The sequence below is a fragment of the Macaca thibetana genome, chromosome 13 (assembly GCF_024542745.1).
Source record: "Macaca thibetana thibetana isolate TM-01 chromosome 13, ASM2454274v1, whole genome shotgun sequence".
NCBI classification, from domain to species: domain Eukaryota; kingdom Metazoa; phylum Chordata; class Mammalia; order Primates; family Cercopithecidae; genus Macaca; species Macaca thibetana.
In genome coordinates this window covers 12,964,378-12,986,581 of record NC_065590.1, presented here as the reverse complement: position 1 = coordinate 12,986,581, position 22,204 = coordinate 12,964,378, and the positions used below count along the sequence as shown (strand labels likewise).

The window sequence follows — 22,204 nt, the reverse complement described above, 5'->3', positions numbered from 1 at the left end:
TAGTCCTAGCTACTTGGGAGGCTTAGGTGGGAGGATGGCTTGAGCCCAGGAGTCTGAGAGTACAGTGAGCTATATCTCACCACTGTACTCCAGCCTGGGCAACAGAGCAAGACTCCATCTCTAAGGAAAAAAAAAAAACAGTAATTAAAATGTTTAAAGGAGAGGAAGGAATGGAAACCCATCTATATAATAGTTTGCTAGGGCTGCCATAACAAAGTATCATATAGACTGGATGGCTTAAAGAACAGAAATGTGGCTAGGCACGGTGGCTCACGCCTGTAATACCAGCACTTTGGGAGGCCGAGGTGGGAGGATCACCAGAGGTCAAGAGGTCAGGAGTTCAGGGCCAGCCTGGCCAACATGGCAAAACCCCGTCTGTATTGAAAATACAAAAATTAACTGGGTGTTGTGGCGGATGCCTGTAATCCCTGCTACTTGGGAGGCTGAGGCAGGAGAATTGCTTGAAAACCCGGGAGGCAGAGGTTGCAGTGAGCCGAGATCATGCCATTGCACTCCAGCCTGGGAGACAGAGCCAGACTCTATCTCAAAACAAAAACAAAAACAAAAACAAAAAAACAACAACAAAAAAAACAGAAATGCATTTCCTCATAGTTCTTGGGGCTAGAAGTCCAAGATCAAGGTGTTGGCAGATTGATTTTCCCTGAGGGCCTCTCCCTTGGCTTGCAGAGGGTTTGTCTTCCTGTATCTCCACATGTTCTTCACCCTGCACATGTCCGCGTGCAAAAACATTTTTATATTGTTTTAAAAATACCATTTAATGCTTTCTAATTTATTCAAGCAACAAACAACAGTTGAAGAGGCATTCAAGTCAAGCAGTGGACTGAACCTGGGGAAATTATGGGGGAGGCAGTTCCAGTTACGTTCTAATAGCATGTGTTCCCCAGACAGACTGCCTAGGTTTGAACCTCAGCTGCATACTTATAAGTTGGGGGACCCCAGTGAAGTTACTTAATCTCTTTGTGTCTGTTGCTTTTTCTGTAAAATGTGGAATAACAGTTCTCATCCCATAGGATTGCCGTGAGAATTAAATGGGACAATGCACGTAGGGTGCCAAGCACAGCGCCAGCTTTTTAGTACATGTGTCATAACTGTTAGCTCTAAAAATATATGAGCAAAAAGAAGCAGTCCCCATTCTCGGAGAACATCTGGGATAGCGGGTGGCTAACTGCAGAAGTGTTGGTTATTGAAAATGGGGGGCTGGGGAAATCGATGAGTCATCGGGAGAATGCGGGGCCACCCCATCATGATGGGGGGCTTGGGGGAGACTGGAAGAGTGTGGCCAGAGAGTGAAGTCTAATGAAGAAGAAGGAGGGAGAGAAGGCAGAACAGCTAAAAGACTTGAAGGAGTTGCCGGGCGCGGTGGCTCAAGCCTGTAATCCCAGCACTTTGGGAGGCCGAGACGGGTGGATCACAAGGTCAGGAGATCGAGACCATCCTGGCTAACATGGTGAAACCCCGTCTCTACTAAAAATACAAAAAACTAGCCGGGCGAGGTGGCGGGCGCCTGTAGTCCCAGCTACTCGGGAGGCTGAGGCAGGAGAATGGCGTAAACCCGGGAGGCGGAGCTTGCAGTGAGCTGAGATCCGGCCACTGCACTCCAGCCTGGGCGACAGAGCGAGACTCCGTCTCAAAAAAAAAAAAAAAAAAAAAAAAAAAAAAAAAAAAAAAAAAAAAGACTTGAAGGAGTTTTTGGTAAGAGAGAGGAGAAAGAATGTTCAGGCAGGGGCAATAGTGAGCAAAGATGATACCAATCTGCCTTCTGGCCCTGAGGTGGGAGGAGTGGAGAGAAATGCGGCCTTCTGTGCTGTGGAGATGGCTGCAGGGGAGGACACGACGGGAGGATTCTGGGGGAACCATGATTCAGTCTGGGCAGGGAAGCGCTGCCAGAAAAGATCTCAGATCTCGGATCTTGGAGGAAAGCTGAAGACTCATTGGGAGGCTGGGGCAAAAGCAGAAGGAACAGTGTGAGAAGTTAGCTGAGGAAGCTCAAGAATGGGGTTAACCAGCTGGAGCCAGGGGCCAGGAAGCATTCCAGAAACACGGGAGGAGCGAGACTCACAAAGGGAAGGGGCTTCAGGTTCAAGCAGAGGAAGGGCAAATGAACAACCTTTGCTCAGGCACAGGAATTGCTGGAGCATCAATATTTTGGCTGACCATTTTTTCTCTTATTTTTCTGGACTAAGTATATGGAACTTCTGTGGGATCTTCAGATGCTTAGGCTTCTAGAATGCTCAGGATTCATCCTTTTTGCTAGTCTTCATATGCCTAACGTTTGCAGTGGGAAGAGGGCCATGGGTCTCTGGTGTCGGCTGGTATATGGTTGGGTGGTTCCTGGGCCACACCTCTGCTTCTGCGTGCCCTGGGTTTCATTTTTGTTCACGCTGTATTTGTAGCTCACTCCAGTCTTCCCCAACTCCCAGGGGGATGAGTGGGGTGACAGGCAGGGGTAATTTGGTTAATGTCAACATAAAGAGCTTGGAAGGGAAAGGGATTCGTGGAACAGAAAATAAATATCACCTTAGTGGAAAGCTTGCTTTCATGGGGGGAAAGGGCTGCCTCAGTTTCCCACCAACACTAGACTCAGTAAGTAAAATGTAAATATTTGTTAAAAGAGCAAATGAATAGTCCTTCTGAGTTCTGTTTCAGTCTGTAAGTCACAGCCTTTGAGGTATCAAAGGAATGGGAGAGAGGTTGTTCAGTTTGCCCCTCTCTAATGACACTACCAACTTTAAAACGAGAACCAAGTGGTCAGAAGTTGGAAAAAAAATAGGCTGGGTGCGGTGGCTCACACCTGTAGTCCCAACACTTTGGGAGGCCGAGGCAGGTGGATCATGAGGTCAGGAGTTCAAGACAAGCCTGACCAACATAGTGACACCCAGTCTTTATTAAAAATACAAAAAATTAGGCCGGGCGCAGTGGCTCAAGCCTGTAATCCCAGCACTTTGGGAGGCCGAGGCGGGCGGATCACGAGGTCAGGAGATCGAGACCATCCTGGCTGCACACGGTGAAACCCCGTCTCTACTCAAAAGAAAAAAAAAATAAAAAAAAACTAGCCGGGCGAGGTGGCGGGCGCCTGTAGTCCCAGCTACTGGGGAGGCTGAGGCAGGAGAATGGCGTGAACCCGGGAGGCGGAGCTTGCAGTGAGCTGAGATCCGGCCACTGCACTCCAGCCTGGGCGGCAGAGCGAGACTCTGTCTCAAAAAAAAAAAAAAAAAAAAAAAAATACAAAAAATTAGCCGGGCGTGGTGGAATCCTAGTTACTCAAGAGGCTGAGGCAGGAGAATGGCTTGAGCCCGGGAAGGCAGAGATTGTGGTGACCTGACATCGCGCCATTGCACTCCAGCTTGGGCAACAAAAGCAAAACCTAGTTTCAAAAGAAAAAAAAGAAGTTGGAAAAAAATGACACGAAGCCCGGTACAGAGGCTTACACCTATCTATAATCCCAGTACTTTGGGAGGCTAAGGCAAGCAGATCACCTGAGGTCAGGAGTTAGAGACCAGCCTGGCCAACATGGTGTAGCCCTATCTCTACTAATAATACAAAAATTAGCTGGGCATGGTGGTGGGCGCCTGTAATTCCAGCTACTTGGGAGGCTGAGGCAGGAGAATCGCTTGAACCTGGGAGGCGGAAGTTGCAGTGAGTCAAGATTGTGCCACTGTACTCCAGCTTGAGTGATGGGACGAGACTCTGTCTCATTATACTGAAAAAAAAAAAAAAAAAAAAAAAAAAGACACCAAATAAGGAATCAGGTAGTGGATCCAGCTTCAGTTATCTCAACATCTTTCCTTAAATAAAGCATCCTTTCCTCATCAAAACAATAAATGCACTAATTAACTTTACATATTTTGGTCTCTTACTCTAAAAGCTGTATTCTTCTATCACAATTCAAGTTTTCTTGCATGATTTTCTCACCTCCTTTTTCATCTCTACTTGTACCAAAGTTTGCTTGTTTTTCATCTTATCCTAACGTCTTGTTTCATAAAGGCCAAACTTTCTTACATTATACTGAAAACAAAAGCAGACATTTTCTAAAATCTTCCCACCACTCTAGTAAATTATTTTCAGAGTGGGGCATTTTCTCCAAAATTGGATAATGCTTCTACTCTTTTTTGCTACAGTAATTTTTCCCAGGTCCCATTTTGGGATTTGTTTTGTGGGTGTGTACTTTTACACTTCCTTGAATAGGCTCATTTCTGTTCCAACGAGGCATTTGTAAGTAGCCACTTATTAATTCAACAGATATTGATATTTCAAAAATTGATATTTGCTTATTCTAAAGTGTGCAAGGTGTTTTTAAAGAGTAAATTATAAGGCCGGGTGCAATGGCTCATGCCTGTAATCCCAGCACTTTGGGAGGCCCAGGCAGGCGGATAGCTTGAGGTCCAGAGTTTGAGACCTGCCCGGGCAATGTGGTAAAATCCCCTCTCTACTAAAAACAATACAAAAAATTAGCCGGGTAAGGTGGCCGGCGCCTGTAATCCCAGCTACTCGCGAGGCTGAAGCAAGAGAATCACTTGAACCCGAGAGGCGGAGCTTGCAGTGAGCCGAGCTGCACTCCAGGCCTGGCCGACAGAGACTCCGTCTCAAAAAATATATAATAATAATAATAATAATAATAATTACAAAGATTCATCTTCAAAGAGCTGCTGATTTACACACTTGAAGCTGTCGGAGAGGTATACTAACTAGTGCAAAGTAGAAAGCTAGATAGGAGACACAGGTAGATTGCTATTTGTGTTTTGTTTTGTTTTGTTTTTTTCACCGATATGAGTAAATCACGGTGCTGAGACGGGAAGGACTGATTCTGTACCCGGCATGATGTTGATCTAAGCTGGCAGCCATTCAAAGTTAAGAGCACTGGCCGGGCGCGGTGGCTCAAGCCTGTAATCCTAGCACTTTGGGAGGCCGAGACGGGCGGATCACGAGGTCAGGAGATCAAGACCGTCCTGGCTAACACGGTGAAACCCCGTCTCTACTAAAAATACAAAAAATTAGCCGGGCGAGGTGGCGGGCGCCTGTAGTCCCAGCTACACGGGAGGCTGAGGCAGGAGAATGGCGTAAACCCGGGAGGCGGAGCTTGCAGTGAGCTGAGATCCGGCCACTGCACTCCAGCCCGGGCGACAGAGCGAGACTCCGTCTCAACAACAACAACAAAAAAAACCAAAGTTAAGAGCACTAAGGCTATTCTCAATTTATATTACTGTTTTCTTCCTTTGGAAATATGTAAAAATGTTAACAAACACTAATGTGCCAATATTTCTAGGATGCTGGAAATTAATGAGTGTAATACATTTTACATTCCATCACAGTATTTATTAAAAATGACTGCATCCCATTATAATTCACTATTGCCGCTCTGCCATTTCAAAGAAGCAACAAGAATGTTACCAAACAGCAGTGGAAAATAAATGAGATGTTTTCTTTGGGTTGAATAATTTCCCAAAATGTTTTATTTTCCAGTGATGAAAACATGCAACTGTCTACTATTCTTTTTTTTTTTTTCGCGACGGAGTCTCGCTCCGTCGCCCAGGCTGGAGTGCAATGGCGCGACCTCGGCTCACTGCAACCTCAGCCTTCCAGGTTCAAGCGATTCTCCTGCCTCAGCCTCCCCAGTAGCTAGAATTACCGATGCCCACCACCATACCCGGCTAATTTTTGTATTTTAGTAGAGATAGGTTTCACCATGTTGACCAGGCTGGTCTCTAACTCCTGACCTCAAGTGATCCGTCCGCCTCAACCTCCCAAAGTGCTGGTATCACAGCCGTGAGCCCCCGCGCCCGGTCTGCAACTGCCTACCCTTTTTTTTTTTTTTTTTTTTTTTTTTCCTGAGACGGAGTCTCACTCCGTTGCCCAGGCTGGATTGCAATGGCGCGATCTCGGCTCACTGCAACCTCTGCCTCTCGGGTTCAAGCAATTCTCCTCCTCCCGAGTAGCTGGGACTACAGGTGCCTGCCACCACGCCCAGCTAATTTTTGTATTTTTAGTAGAGACGGGGTTGCACCTTATTGGTAAGGCTATTCTTATTTTACATTGGCATAGGTGTCTTAATCAATTTCCTTGATTATATTGTAAAAGGCAATTTAACAAAACATTATTACAGAGAACTTACATTTTAAACACAATTTTTTATCTATTTAAGTTCATCAAATGCTTTTTTTGTTTAATTAAAAAAACAGAGACCAAAAACTTTATTTTGATTTTGACATTCAATAATTTAGGCCATGAACAATAAAAATTATATCTAATTAATACGTAACTGAAAATAGATATGAAAATGTAACTTCCAAACCCCTAGAGGGGGCGTCCACCCCACAGATCCCTACAGAGATGTATGCTGTAACAGAAGTGAAGAGTCGCTAGGTGGCTCTATCATTTTTAAATAAAACTAAGGTACACACACACACACACACACACACACACACACACACTAACCTACAGTTAAGAAACAAAATAACCCACGCAGGTAGAACCTTTCATCAAAACAAGAAAGAATAATGTGACATCGTGGTCTCTCATTCAGAATAATTTGGAGCTATTGGGCTAAGAATTTGACACTAAAGAAAAACTGCAAAGTGTGTATGGGCAAGCAATCTGCTAAAAGAGAAATTATTATATTTTTAAGGACATAAATTACTACAGTGAGATGGTTTCAAATTTTTCATAATTTATTGCCATCTAGGTTCCCAGCTTTTCTTTTGGAATATCTCTTTTTAGTTTAGAACTTTACATTTAAGAATAAATATTAAAGTTCGGTATCAAAACTTATTTTAAAACGTTTTCCAAGCCAGGCACGGTGGCTCACGCCTGTAATCCCAGCACTTTGGGAAACCGAAGCAGGTGGATCATCGGAGGTCAGGAGTTTGAGACCAGCCTGGCCAACATGGTGAAACCCTGTCTCTGCTAAAAATACAAAAATTAGCTTGGCGTGGTGGCAGGCGCCTGTAATCCCAGCTACTCTGGAGGCTGAGGCAGGAGAATCATTTGAACCCCGTAGGCGGAAGTTGCGGTGAGCCGGAGATCACGCCATTGCATCCTGGACAACAGAGCAAGACTTCGTCTCAAAACAACAACAACAAAAAAAAGTTTTCCAATTTCCAATTTCCTTTCATAGTTGTCATCCTTATTTAAAAAAAAAAAAATTCATTTCATTTTAGGCCATTTAGGAAGAAAAAAAAAACAACACTGGGCTTATCTAAATTATGAAAACATTTTAGATCCTTAAACCAAAATACAATTAAGATAAACACTATTCTTTTCTACAGCATTTACCTGAAGATTGAATAGAAACAGTGCTTTCTTAAAGGGTTGACAATAATTTCTTTCTGGTGCCAGAAAAGGCGACTAAATAGTGACATGTGAAGTGTGATTTGCATTTTAGGTATCCAAATTTGCTGATTAAATATTTTTGGATTTCATTTTTAAGAGGTGAGACACCAGAAGAAAAAAAATTCCTCCAAAATACATAACTAGTTTCATCATGAAAATAAATGCCTTGGAGAAGGGAAGTTTCCGAATCATTAAATATTCTGAACTGCCAGTCGGCAATTGGCAAATAGAAAAAAACGTTTTCCCTCTCCCTCTCGTTTAAATGAAAACCTCGGACCTGTCATGTATTAAGAACACATTTAGGAATACTTTTAATAGTAAAAGAAACAATTTTCTTACTGTTGTTTTGAGCCAATCGAGGATGATTACGTGGAATGGGAGGTCGCCACAGTATTTTACAAGTTTTATTTGTTTTCCCAGGCAGGGAGATGCATTAAAAAAAATTAGCAAAAGTAGAGGGCAAGTCATAGATTTCCCCGTTAGATGAGACTGTTTTTATAAATGAGCGCTTCTTGCACAGTTTATACTACTTAAAACTTGGAAACTTTCGGGTTTAAAATGCTAATTCCGAAGCTACTTATTTGAATGTCTTTGAAAACATTCACTTTTATGTTTTTGAAGATAACAAATCACAACGAAAGCCCGTACAAACCGTACAGAAAACGAACAAATGCTTCACGAATGTGAGCGAACCTACAGTTTGGTTAGAAAAACTCAACACTGATTTCCGTTCCTCTGACCACAGAATCCCCGAGAAGGGGACACGCCAAAGGGGCCCGTTAATAATCTCTACCGTATACCCCAAAGCACTGTAAATCACATCGACTATTTTCGACTGGAAGCCGATCGGTTGAGACTGGACGTGAATACCGCAACTCGATGACAAAAGGTTAGGAGGAAAGAGGTAGAAAAGGCAAAGGGCGACTAGGCAGGTGGCCCGAGCGGCCACCCCAAGTTAACTTTTCAGAAATCATTAGTACTGTTCGGGTTGTCTTCTCTTTAATATTCCTGGCTTTGCTTATTATGGTGTTAAGAAACGTGGTCTAGGAACTGGGTGCTGCTTTTTGCCCGAAACCTGGAGGAGCCGGCCTCCCCGAGGCTCCCGGGCCCGGGCAGAGGGGTGGTAGGGGCGGGGCGGGCGGGCTTCGGGTTCGGGCGCGCGGGCAGGTGGGGCGTGGCGGGGGCGTGGAGAGCCCAGGCCCGCGGCCACCGCCCCGCTCCGGGCCAGCCCAGGAGGAGCCGCGCCGGGCTCGGTTATAAGAGGCCAGCTCGCAGGCGCTCCGCGAGCACCCGCCCGACCTCCGCCCGGAGCACCGGGCGCCCAGCGCGGGTGGAGGCGGAGCCGCAGGTTTGGCCCCCAAAGGGATGCTCTCGCCCGAGCGGCGAGACCAGCCCCGCTCGCCCCTCGCCGCGGCCGCGCCGCAGCCGCCCACGGCAGCCGACATGGCCCTCTACTGCGGCGACAACTTCGGAGTGTATTCGCAGCCCGGCCTGCCCCCGCCCGCCGCCACCGCCGCCGCCCCGGGCGCCCCCCCGGCCGCCAGGGCGCCTTACGGGCTGGCCGACTACGCCGCGCCGCCGGCCGCCGCCGCCAACCCCTACCTGTGGCTCAACGGGCCCGGCGTGGGAGGCCCGCCCTCCGCCGCCGCCGCAGCCGCCGCCGCGTACCTGAGCGCCCCGCCGCCGCCGCCGCCGCCCCCAGGGGCCGCGGCCGGGCCCTTCCTGCAGCCGCCACCCGCCGCCGGCACCTTCGGCTGCGCTCAGCGGCCCTTCGCGCAGCCCGCGCCCGCCGCGCCCGCCTCGCCCGCCGCGCCCGCGGGGCCCGGGGAACTGGGCTGGCTGTCCATGGCCAGCCGCGAGGACCTGATGAAGATGGTGCGGCCGCCCTACTCGTATTCGGCGCTTATCGCCATGGCCATTCAGAGCGCGCCCGAGCGCAAGCTCACGCTCAGCCACATTTACCAGTTCGTCGCCGACAGCTTCCCCTTCTACCAGCGCAGCAAGGCCGGCTGGCAGAACTCCATCCGCCACAACCTGTCGCTCAACGACTGTTTCAAGAAGGTGCCCCGCGACGAGGACGACCCAGGTGAGGGCCGCCGGCAGGTGCTTCCCAGCCGGGGAGGGCGGATGCGGGGCGCGAGGGCCGGCGCCGGGGTCGGTGTGCGGCTGGAAGATCTGCCAGGAGTCTTCTTGTCCAGGCTGCGGGTGGGAGCGGGTGGAGGAATAAACCACCCAACCGGAGGACAAAGGGAAGGAGCAGGGGATCTTCGGGAGGAAGACTCATTGAGAAAGGAGCTTGACCTTTACATCCACTCGCAGAGGCCGGCCAATTAGAGAAACGAAAAAAATCTGTATCCCAGAACAGGCGGCTACCCCTGGGTGGTGTTGATCAGGCCTTTTGAAGGGGAGGGTCTACTTACAAGTAAGCTCTCAAATAAGGGATTGTTATAAAGGGATCCACGTGAGCTGGGATTTCCATCACGTTTCGCAGAAGACGCGGTGGGAGAACTGGGGGCCAGCCCGGCTGTCCCTAGGTGCACTTCCTCCTCATCGGGTTCCAAAGAGGCTCACTGTGTCCTGAATAGAGCAAGTACGGTGCCTACCCCTAGAGAGAGTGGCACGGGCATCATGACACGGGGGTCTGGAATGGGAGAACTTTAGCAGGGAGGTCCTGCAAATTGCAGTTTGGGTACCTTAACTAGTTAGAAATTTAGAAATGAATATCCCAAATTTGCTGCGGTTTTGGTCTAAGCCCAGTTGCTCCTGGAGTGAGGAGGTCTGTGTTACAGTGGAGTGAGTGTTACCTGCTCTGAGCGGTGGAGGTGGAGAAATGATTAACAAGAAGAGAGAAATGGAATCCTACTTGAGGTTTTTAGAAGGAACCCAGAACAAGGAAAGGGAAAGGGGTTGTGATAGGAAAAAGAGAAGAGAGATGAAACCATTTTAGTTGCACATTACAGAGATCCAGGATTTTGTGTAAATTATGTGAATATTCTGGAGCTCAGAATGAGCTCGTCCCTGAAGTCGCTGTGGAGCACCACTCTCCAATGGAAATACAATGCAAACTAAATAATCCAAAATATTGTTTCAACATATGACAAATATGAAAATTACTAATGAGATTCTTTGTTATTTTCTCGGTACTAAGTCTTCAAAATCCCATGTGTATTTTACACTACATCTTAATTTGGACTAGCCATACTTCAGGTGCCCAATAATCGTGTGTAGCTAGTGGCTACTGTAGTGGGCAGGGTATGCAGTTCTAGAAGATGCATCCTCTTGATTTGGCTTTTGTACCACCCAAGATTATCATGTAAATTGTCATGTAAACTCTTCTGGACTTTATCCTAAAAGTTCAAGGGTCTATGGCTAGTTTTTTTGTCAAAAAAGTTGGTACCAATGTGGCACAATATACATATCCAGATAGGTGGAGATATTATTGAAATTGTAGTTATATATATATATATTTTTTTCCTGTAACTATTTGCAGAACATGGTTCAGTGGAGGCAGCCTAGCCCAGTGGTTAGTTAAGAATGCTGAGGGTTTTTGTTTGTTTGTTTGTTTGTTTGAGACAGTTTCATTCCTGTCATCCAGGCTAGAGTGCAGTGGCACGATCTCACTGCAACCTTTGCCTCACCAGCTCAAACAATTTTGCTGCCTTAGCCTCCCAAGTAGCTGGGACTATGGGCGCATGCCACAGTGCCCGGCTAATTTGTATTTTATGTAGAGATGGGCTTTCCCTGTGTTATCCAGGCTGGTCTCGAACTCCTGAGCTCAAGTGACCCACCCGTTTCGGCCTCCCAGACTGCTAGGATTATAGGCGTGAGCTGCTATGCCCAGCAAGAATGCTGAGTCTTTTAGCCATTCATAGTGATATACTCCTGTCGTACCAGCTACTCTGGGAGGCTGAGGTGGGAGGATGGCTTGAGGCCAGGAGGTCAAGACTACAGTGAACCAAGGTTACGCCACTGTACTCCAGCCTGGGTGACAGAGGGAGACCCTATCTCAGAGAATATAAATAAATAAATAATTTTTTTTTTTTTTTTTAATGCTGAGTCTGGAGCCAGCCTGTTTACATCCTGACTATCATGACTAACTAGGAATATGACAAGTTACTTACCAGTCTGCACCCCAGTTCTCCTATCTGAAAAGTGGAAGCAGTAATATTGCCTATCGCTGTAAAGCTGTGAGCAATAGCTGAGGTTATCCGTGTGAAGCACTTGCCACAAGATAAGCATTCTACAGCACTCTCAGACATTGAATTCTTTTTACTAGAAGTGGAAAAAGCTTTTGGGATATAAAATCCTCCAACATGATAGATCTTTTCTACCTCACTTGTGGTAAATAGAACAAAACTAGCATGACATGCAGAAGAATGAGGCCCTGGTGTCTGAAATGTATTTACCCAATGGGTGAAACATTTGCAGGATTTGTAGGGGCAGGTCCTGCCCAAAATGAGGAGGGGATGTAGTTTCCAGGAGCTTCCTCATACTCAAAATTTATGCCATCCAATGCATAGTTAAAACAATTGCTCAGTAATAATTTTTTTGTCATTTTGAGATTGCCTTTCTCCAGTGGGGCATTTTTCTCAGAGGTGGGGAATGATGCACTTTCAATGAATAATATAAGTGCTGTTTTTGCACTGCTTACTGTGTGCCAGCTACTATGCTGATATAGTTAATCCTCACAGTCAATCCACTAAATTAGTACTATCCTTATCTCTATTTTATAAATAAAGAAACAGAGGCTCCATTTTTTTTTTTTTTTTTTTTGTAGACATCTCACTACGTTGGCCCAGTCTAAGGCTCAACTTTAAGTAGCATCAGGATTCCATGACTTCGCACGGTCATACGATTTGGATCTAGAATTAGTGAAGGTGTTACATGATTTAATTATAAGTGTCTCAGAAATGAAATTAGGTCTTCAGATTTAAGTAGTAGACACCACCAGGAGGAGGTAGAGGTGGCCAGAACATCTTTGTTCTGGATTTCTCTCTGAAGCGAAGAGTAACATTTTCCCCAAAAGAGGATTGGTTTGAATATTAGAGTGAATTGAGCATCTTTGTCAGCATCTAATGAGAGTCTGCTCTCCTCCTCCCAGAAATGAAGCTGAGTAAACAAGCATAAAACAGGTCCTTCTCTCACTTGGTTTTTCTCATCTTCTCAGGAAAGGGTAATTACTGGACTCTGGATCCGAACTGTGAGAAAATGTTTGACAACGGGAACTTCCGTCGGAAGCGAAAGCGCCGCTCTGAGGCCAGCAATGGCTCCACAGTGGCTGCCGGGACATCAAAGTCCGAAGAAGGGCTCTCCTCAGGATTGGGGTCTGGAGTGGGTGGGAAACCAGAAGAAGAGAGCCCCTCCACTCTGCTGAGGCCTTCCCACTCCCCAGAGCCTCCGGAGGGCACCAAGAGTACTGCCTCATCTCCTGGAGGACCCATGCTCACCTCCACCCCTTGTCTCAACACTTTCTTCAGCAGCCTCAGCTCCTTGAGTGTCAGCAGCAGTGTGAGTACCCAGCGGGCTCTCCCTGGCAGCCGCCACCTAGGGATCCAGGGGGCCCAGCTGCCCTCCAGCAGCATGTTCTCCCCGACCTCCATCTCAGAGGCCTCAGCAGACACCTTGCAACTGAGCAATAGCACCAGCAATAGCACCGGCCAGAGATCTTCCTATTATAGCCCTTTCCCTGCCAGCACCAGCGGGGGCCAAAGCAGCCCCTTCAGCAGCCCTTTCCACAACTTTAGCATGGTCAACAGCCTCATCTACCCCCGAGAGGGCTCCGAGGTGTAGAGCAGGCTCTCAGACTTGAGTATGCACACCTGAGGTGTGCACACATGCTGATTAGAATGCAGATTCCAAGTCGGTAGGTCTGGGGTAGGACCTGAGTTCTGCATTTCTGTCAAGTTCCTGGGTGATCTCGTGGTCCTTTGACCACACTTGGAGTAACAAGGGTGTAGTAGATAACTCTCTACAACCCAGCGAGCTTTTACAGTTTTCTCTGCATGTGGGCCTCTCCAGAGAGAAATCCGTTTCACTCTCTTCTGTGATAGGTAGCCTGTGAGCCCCGTGAGGGCGGGGACCATGTCTATTTTGCTTATCACTGTATGCCAGGATTGCAAGCTCAAGTGTGTACAGACGGCTAAAAAAACATAAGCCAACGAAGTTACTGGGTGAGAAAACTAACATCAGTTGGCAACTGAAGCAGTAGAGGGTAGTTGGGACTGACTAACAGAAGGCTGCTGGGAACAGCTGGTTCCTTCTCTCTCCCATGGCAGCATTCTGATTTTTTTTTTTTTTTTTTTTTTTGACAAGAGTCTCACTCTCTTGCCCAGACTGGGGTGCAGTGGCACTGAACCTCCGCCTCCCGGGTTCAAGCAGTTCTCCTGCCTCAGTCTCCCGAGTAGCTGGGATTACAGGCGCCCACCGCCACGCCCAGCTAAAATTTTGTATTTTTAGTAGAGATAGGGTTTCGCCTTGTTGGCCAGGCTGGTCTCAAACTCCTGACCTCAGGTGATCCACCCGCCTCAGCCTCCCAAAGTGCTGGGATTACAGGCATGAGCCACTGCGCCCAGCCTACATTCTGATTTTTACAGAAGAGCCAGATATCTCAATTTTTTTATAGGAAACCTCCAACTTTGTGTCCTTTGCCTCTAAAGATTTTTTTTTTTGGTTGTTTATCATACTGTCCTAGGCAACACCACAAATCCTTGAGCTATGCATAGGCAGCTCACAAATCACCTCTGTCTGGTACATGGTATATTCTAACGGCAATAAAATGGCACAGGCAGCCCCGTGTGCCAGGCACTGTTCTAGGCACTTGTCATGTATTCATTCAATCCTCTCAGCAACCTTGGGTGGTGGCTATTATTACTACCCTCCCTTTTCCATGTAAGGGAAGTGAAACTCCAGGATGTCAGGTCACTTTGTCTATTTTGATCATCACTGTATACCAGGATTACAAGCTCAAATGTGCACAGGGGGCCAAAAAAACAGTTGTGACCACTTTCCAAGTGAGACTGATAGTAAACTAGAGGCAAGATCAGACCCAGACAGTCTGGTTCCAGAGCCGGTACTTGTAACCTCCGTGTTCTACTTCCTACAAAACCGAGAAACCAGCCTCCATAGCCAGTTATAAGTACAAGTATATATGCTAGATGTCATTTGACCAAAGATTCTAGTTGAAAATAAAAGTCATCTGGTGCGTTCCCCCTGGGCAGCACCTCTGAATCCTGCGGTCAGAGTCCAAGATCTGGGGTGACCATTGCCCTATTTTGTAATGGTTAGCCTGGCATCCTCTCCCTTTTAGCTTGTATCCTGGGTGTTTCCTTTTCTAACAAAGTATTATTAGAATTGTATTAAAAATAGCTTTTGTGTGTGTGTGTGTGGGTTTTTGTTGTTGTTGTTTTGTTTTGTTTTGTTTTGTTTTTTTTGAGACGGTCTCCCTCTCTTAACCAGGCTGAAGTGCAGTGGTGAGATTTTGGCTCATTGCAGCCTCAACCTTCACAGGTTCAAACAGTGGTCCTTTCTCAGCTCCCCCAACCCACCCCAGTAGCTGGGCTCACAGGTGTGCAGCTAATTTTTTAAACTTTTGAATTAATATTTTAACTTTTTAATTTTAAATTTAAATTTTTTGACTTTAAAATAATTTTTTAATTAAAAAAATTTTTTTGATGGGGGTCTCAAAAAAAAAAAAAAAAAAAAAAAAACAACGCAGCTCACTGCAGCCTCAATCTCCTGGGTTCAAGCCATCCTCCTACCCCAGCCTCCTGAGTAGCTTGGACTGCAGGTGCATGCCACCACACCTAGCTAGTTTTTTTGTATTTTGTGTAGAGATGGGGTTTCACTATGTTGTCCAGGCTGGTCTTGAACTCCTGGACTCAAGCGATCTGCCCACTTCTGCCTCCCAAAGCACTGGGATTAAAGGTGTGAGCCACCATGCTCAGCCAAAATAAAAACTCTTAAATGGAATTTTAGGCCAGGTGCAATGGTTCACACCTGTAATCCCAACACTTTAGGAGACTGAGGTGGGAGGATCACTTGAGTCCAAGAGTTTGAGACCAGCCTAAGCAACACAGCAAGACTGTGTCTACAAAATATTTTTTAAATAATGAAGAAATGGGATTTTATATTTTTTGATACAATAAACCATTTGTGGTCAGTTTTTAAAAAGATATATTTAATCTTATTTATCTTAGCACTCTGTTACTTCTCAGAGGTATCATTTGAATAATTTTTAAGGTCAACCTTCTAGTGCCCAGTAGAGTGCCTGGTACGCTCATCCACTAGTTGCCGAATGACAGAATTCATTCAGGGCCGGTGCAGTGGCTCAAGCCTGTATACCTCAACACTTTGGGAGGCCTAAGCGGGCAGAGTGCTTTAGCCCAGGAGTTTGAGACCATCCTGGGCAACATGGTGAAACCCTATCTCTACAAAAAATAACAAAAATTAGCTAGATGTGGTGGCATGCACCTGTAGTCCCAGCTACTTGGGGGGCTGAGGTGGGAGGATCACTTGAACCTGGGAGGTCAAGGCTGCAGTGAGCTGAGATCATGCTACTGTATAACAGCCTGGACAGCCTGGGTGACAAAGTGAGACTGTCTCAAAAAAAAAAAAACAAATTTTTTATTCAAAAAGTGTTCATTAAAATGCTGATAGTTGTCAAATTTATGGGAACGGTGTTCCACAAAAATGAATTTATCGTCCTGTGAGTTGCCTTTGTACCATGTTTTTGGATGTGAGCGTGGCTAGTTTGGAGTTTTAACTTTTTTAGAAACAGGAACAGAAGCACATTGTAAAAAAATTTAAAATTCCCTGTGTATTTTTTCACCCCGAGACTCTCACAGCATTACTTTAAAAATGTTTTATTTTGAAATATACATACAGAAAATTATTTTTTTAAACAGCTTATTGAGGTACAAATGGCATCACCATTACTTAAACATTATGCAGAAAGACAACCAAAGACTACCTACTCCCATAGTATGTGTTCAAAGAAACGGTTTCTGTGGATATTTTTGTATATGAAAATATCATGGACTTATATAAATATTGTTTCTAGCACAACTCTATATTTGTAAATTAATTTATAATGTAAACTGCGGCAGCAAAGAAAAGTTTTTCCTGAGAAGGTTCACTGCATGCTGAGAAGAATCACATGAAATAAACTTAAAGTGGGATCACTTCTGGCTTTTGGGCATTACTGCTTTCCTGTCTAAAGCTTCTTTGTCCTAAAGAACTAGAGATGTGAGCAGCGTGGCAACAAACCACTGTGGAAAGAGCAAACGATTGGTTTTCTCATTCCACCTACCCACATCTGAAAAGGCTGGAATGAGACAATTACTCTTCAGGAGGATCTTTAGGCTTATGAACATTTTGGGTTGTTGTTGTTGTTGTTGTTGTTGTTGCTGGAGTCTCACTCTGTTGCCCAGGTTGGAGTGCAGGGGTGCAATCTTGGCTCACTGCATCACTGCAACCTCCACCTTGTGGGTTCGAGCAATTCTCCCTGGCATCCTGAGTATCTGGGACCACAGGCACATGCCATCACGCCTGGCTAATTTTTGTATTTTTAGTAGAGATGGGTTTTGCTATGTTGGGCAGGGTGGTCTCGAACTCCTGACTGCCTGCCAGTGATTCACACGCCTCGGCCTCCCCAAAGTGCTGAGATTACAGGCATGAGCCAGCGCACCCGGCCGGTTTATTTCTAATAGATTAATGGTTCTGTTATTTAGATTAAATTGAATTTCAGTGCAGCAAACAATCTCTACTATAGAAAGAAATGGTGCTTTGAGGCCTCATGCCTCAAGGAGAGCTCTGCATCCTGGAATGTGGTCCTTAGGAGGACTGCACGCAGCCCATCATTTCCAAGGAAATAGCTGGAAACTTGCCTCTAACTAGACCAGGGTTCCTCAGTCATCAGCGGTACTGATATTTGGGGCTGGATAATTCTCTATTGTAGAGGTTGTTCTGTGTATAACAGGACATTTAGCAGCACATTTATAAGTTTGAGTAGCTGCCTTCCAGCCTTTAGGCCCTAGTGAACCATTCAGAGTAAGATGGCAAAGGAGAAGGTGAGGAATTAATAAGCAGGTTTCAGATTTCTTTCTTGACACTTTTAGATTCTTCATCCCATTCTTGAACTTACTGGAAAAACAGCAGCCTGGGAGACCAGAGGCTTCAGAGCTGTGAGCCTTTGTACCCCTCCCCCCTCTATCACCACCCGCTCCAGCCCCTGAGGGCACTCACAAGTCCCAAGTCCCTCCCAGGACAAAAAGGGCCAAGCTTTGCTGGGAACCTCAGAGCAAAGTCCCAAGCTGCTTCTCTTCCCTCCAGAGACTTTCCAGACTTGGAAAGATTCTAAATCCTCAGGGTCTAATGGGTTTTTATTTTCTTGAGCTGCTCTAGTAGTTAAACCTTGAGGTTGTTAATGAACCCTCCCCTCCTTCCCTTGTTTTCCTGAGACTGGAGACTTGCTGGCTTCAGGGCTAGAGACCTGGCGGTCTTGCCTTTGTCATGGAAAGCTATCAGCTGGGGTGTGTGCCGGGTGCTGGCTCCGCTGAAAAAAGAAGGAATTTCTTGTGAGATTTTAAAACAAAAAAAGTCCACAGAAGACCAGATACCTACTGAATTCCTCCCTGCTTTTTTATTCATGATGTCAGGAGATCATCACCAAAACTCTGGGAGGCATGAATAGCAGTCATCATTTTTAAAAAGACAACAGTACAATAATAACTCACCTATCAGGTGCCAGGCACTACCCTACACATATTAAATAGAAACTAGCTGTACTAACATCCCAACAACTCTGTGAAATGGATACTGTTATTATCCATCTCATCAACAGAATACTAAGGTCTGGGGAGTTTGTATAACTGGGCCCTGGTCACAGATCTAAGTGGTTGCTGCCGGTAAGTGGTGTAACAGGGATTCAAAATTAGGCTGTGTGAGGTCAGAGTCCTCCTGACCTTAACCTACAGTAGTGCCTCTCTGTTTCAAAGTGGAGAAGGGAAAGGCACAGAGAGGTTAAGTAACTTGCCAAAAGTCATACAGTTTGTTGGTTCCAGACTTGGGCCTGGAACCCAGGCTCTTCCCCCCCCCCCCGCCCCCCATTCAGTAATGTTTCCTTCCAGGCATTTTTTCTGTGTGCTTCCTGAGGTTGGATTTTGGGTCAGGGGCTCCTTTTTGTGAAGACGGGAAGGGAAGTTGCTGTTTCTTGGCATGTCCTCCTCCTCAGGATCAGCTAGCAGCCAGGTCAGTGGCTCAGGTCTCATGCTCTGAAGCTGCCCAGGAAAGCCAGATGATGGGGATGCTGGTAGGGAGCCTGAGCCTCACAGGAAATGTATCCACTGACTCAGCAAATCTCCTTTGGGCACCATTCATCGGCCTGGGCTTTGAGGATACTAAGATGACTAAGACCCATTCTCTGACTTAAGTTGCTCACTACCCAGAAAAAGAGACATACCCTTAGCAAGCATGATGAAGGGCAGTAATAGGTGTGCCCAGGACAGAGAGGATCCCTGGGGCTGCTCTGAGCTTCCCCACCTAGCTATGAGGCTCTGATGGGGAGACAGAATGGTTTAACCTCCTGGAAGAGAAGAGGACAGCTCCCCAGGCCTGGGCCGAGAGGCTGCAACTTCTGCAGGGACGAGACAGACCAGGATGGTTTCGGGTGTACAAAGCCACGGTGCTTCTGTAGAAGCGACTGGGTCAAGTCATGCGGAACTTGCTTCACGGCCTCAGGCCTTTGCACATGCTTAGAGTCAGTTCCCTCAGCCCTTCCAGCCTCCAGGCACATTCTATTCAAGCTAACCAGTCAGCATCAGCATCAGTATCAGTGTCTACACTCCTGGCTCTCAGCTTTCCGCTCCAGTCCTATGTGGAGAGACTGACTTCTTTGCATTGCACTTCAAAGGAGGTTCAAGGCTACCTCCTTTGTTGGAGTGTGTTGGAGTCTCCCCACTCCCCCCACCCTCCTTTACTTCCTTGAAACTCATTCAGTAAATCACAATGCAGGGATCCCTCTGTTCTGTTCTGGGATTAGAAAGCAGGGCATTAACAAACATGGTGTCCTCTTTTCCCTCCCATCTCTAAGGATTATGTCAACTGACCCTACTCTACCACCGCTCACCTTCAACTCTGCACACCTGAGCCCACTCATAAGCACTGTGGCCATAGCCCAGTTATACAGACTCAGTCCTGGGCCTCAGTCCTACCCTCAGTGAAATGACGATAGCAATATCTACTCCACAGGCTTGATGGGAGGGGTAACATTCATCTGTGTGTTGGCCTAACCGAAACAACAAGAAGGGCCTCTGTGTCTACTCCACTTGTCTCTTCTCAGAAAGTTTGACATCAGTATTATCCATTTTCCATTTTGTTTGTCCAACAACGCTGGGCAGTGAGTATGTTAGCCTTGTATCACAGAAAGGTAAGAACAGAGCAGCAGTCTTGGCAAATAGCCACCAGGATGGAAATCTCTTGGAAAAGGGAAGTCCACTCATTCATCAACAACTGCATTTACCAGGTGAGTCAGTTAATCAACGTCCCAAAAACCTACTAACTCTTATTTTGCTTCCTCTGTTTCTGTCTCACACCCCACATTCAAGCCTGAAACAAGAACTGCTCCATGACGTCTCAGGGATTCAGCCGCCATCACCACCTCTGTTGGCCGGAGGACCACGGCAGCCTCCTCCCTGGGCTCCCAGCCACAACTCTTGGCTCCTTCATGTTCACATTTCGTTCCTTTCTACTATTCCAAGGTCACTCGCCACTTGGAAGCCAGTGTGATATTTATATAGAGAGAGACTATTATACTGTTTTCCTGCTTAAAAGCTGCTTCTGTGGCCCTGCATGAACCATAGCTTCTGCCCCTCCCACCTCTGCCTTACACACTCCCAACCACTCACCGTCTGTAGCCCCTCAAACATCCCAAACTTGTCTTTTTAAGGGTCTTTGCTGTTCTTCCTTCTGCCACAAGAGCTCAATGCCGCATGTCTTCTCTGGCTTCAACTCTTTTCTTTTCTTTTCTTTTTAATAGAGACAGAGTCTCACTATGTTACCCGGGCTGGTCTTGAACTCCTTGGCTCAAGCAATTCACCCACCTCAGCCTCCCAAAGTGTCGGGATTATAGGCATGAGCCGCCGTGCCTGACCTGGCTTCAATTCTAAGGCCCCTTTTCCAGAGAAGCTGTCCCTGAGCATCCTAGGCCCTCCCCACCCCCACCAACTCCCTTCAGGCTGCATTTTATAGATTTTTTTTTTCTGCCTTTAACTAAGCCTTTGATTCAAATACAGATATTATAAATAGGATGATTTCTGGAGGTGAGGAGCCAGCAGGGCATGAGGGACCCGTGAGGGCCATGATGTGATTCACCCAGCCACACTCAAGGGCGATCCCATCCATGCGTGTCTTAGCCTGTCTCATCTTTTTTTTTTTTTTTTTTTTTTTTTGAGACAGGGTCTGGCTCTGTCGCCTAGGCTGGAGTGCAGTGGCGCAATCTTGGCTCACTGCAACCTCTGCGTCCCGGGTTCAAGTGATTCTCTTGCCTCAGCCTCCCAAGTAGCTGGGATTACAGACACCTGCCACCATGCCCAGCTAATTTTTGTATTTTTAATAGAGACAGGGTTTCCCCATGTTGGCCAGTCTGGTCTCAAACTTCCAGCCTCAAGTGGTCTGCCTGCCTTGGCTTCCAAAAATGCTGGGATTACATGCATGAGCCACTGTGTCTGGCCATCATCCTAGTTTGTGAAAAAGCCTCTAAGTGAGATCACTGTTGTATTGATCCTAAGAGAAGGGTACTTAGTTCCTCCTCCCCTTTTGGAGAAACTGATGTTCAGGGCATCCATGTTCCCATGACTTTTGTTTATGATACACCCCACTTGCCAGACTGGCATTCTTGGGTAGAGAAAACAGACAGTTATCTTTCTCCTTTAGTTTTATAAGATGGGTAAAATCTCAAGAATTTTTGCTGTGCTTAGCCTGGATTTAGAACTCAGCCATCTCCATTTCCCCACACACTACTTCCCCCTTCCCATTTTCATACCTACCCTGTGTCCTCCTGTACTTGAGAGCCTCCGCCAAACACCTGGAGTCTTTGATCATCAACCCTTCAGTTGCCCCCCAGCATTTGCTTAGGTAGAAGACTTTCAAGTTCTTCTCTCCCCCTCTACCAGGTTTTGGGAAAGTAAGAAAACATTCACGGCAGCTGTTACAGTGCACCTTTTCCCACAGACTGGTGGTAAGAGCCAAAAGATTGCCACTGAAGTAAAGCTTTTAAAAACCTTTCCTGCAATGGGATTAACTGCCATGCAGCCAACGATGCCAGCCACACATCATGGTAAAGTCAGCCATGGGCTCTTCCATAGCCTGCTCAGATTTTGTGCTGATGTTCCGCTAGATCTACCTTTCTTGATTCAGGAACCAGTGAGAACACATGTGTCCTATCATGACAGGGTTTTGCCATTACTGAAGCAGTAGTGGGGATAGAACTTGTGTGGCAGTAATCCTCCTTTTTAACGTCTTACATGCCAGGATTTCCCTAGAGAGGCAGCATCACGATTCATTCTGATGTTTCTGAATTTAGTGTTCCTTCATTTGCTCAGCGATTTTTACTAAATGCTTACTATACTTACTGGGAGACACAGCCAGAAGCAATGCTCCAGTAAGGATGGCACTTATATTTCAGTGAGAGCAAAGAAGCAAAGAGGGACTGGCAGCAGGGTGACAAGTGCCTTGATCAGGGAATCGTGGGGGGCAGTGGGACTCTCTGGGAAAGCCCCCACACCCTGACCTGAGCAGGGGTTAGCCAGACAAAGGGTGCTAAGGGGAGGGACTAAGTGTGGGTGGAGGAAGCCATGCAGAG

The 22,204-nt window shown here is 46.6% G+C and overlaps 1 protein-coding gene across 1 annotated transcript; it reads left to right on the top strand.

Moving 5' to 3' along the window:
• Positions 1-8,632: 8,632 nt before the first annotated feature.
• On the top strand, positions 8,633-14,554 carry FOXI3 (forkhead box I3). The gene is made up of 2 exons (XM_050754203.1): positions 8,633-9,433; positions 12,515-14,554. The coding sequence occupies exons 1-2, from the start codon at positions 8,713-8,715 to the stop codon at positions 13,135-13,137; spliced, it is 1,344 nt and encodes a 447-aa protein (XP_050610160.1). The 5' UTR covers positions 8,633-8,712; the 3' UTR covers positions 13,138-14,554.
• Positions 14,555-22,204: the final 7,650 nt, after the last annotated feature.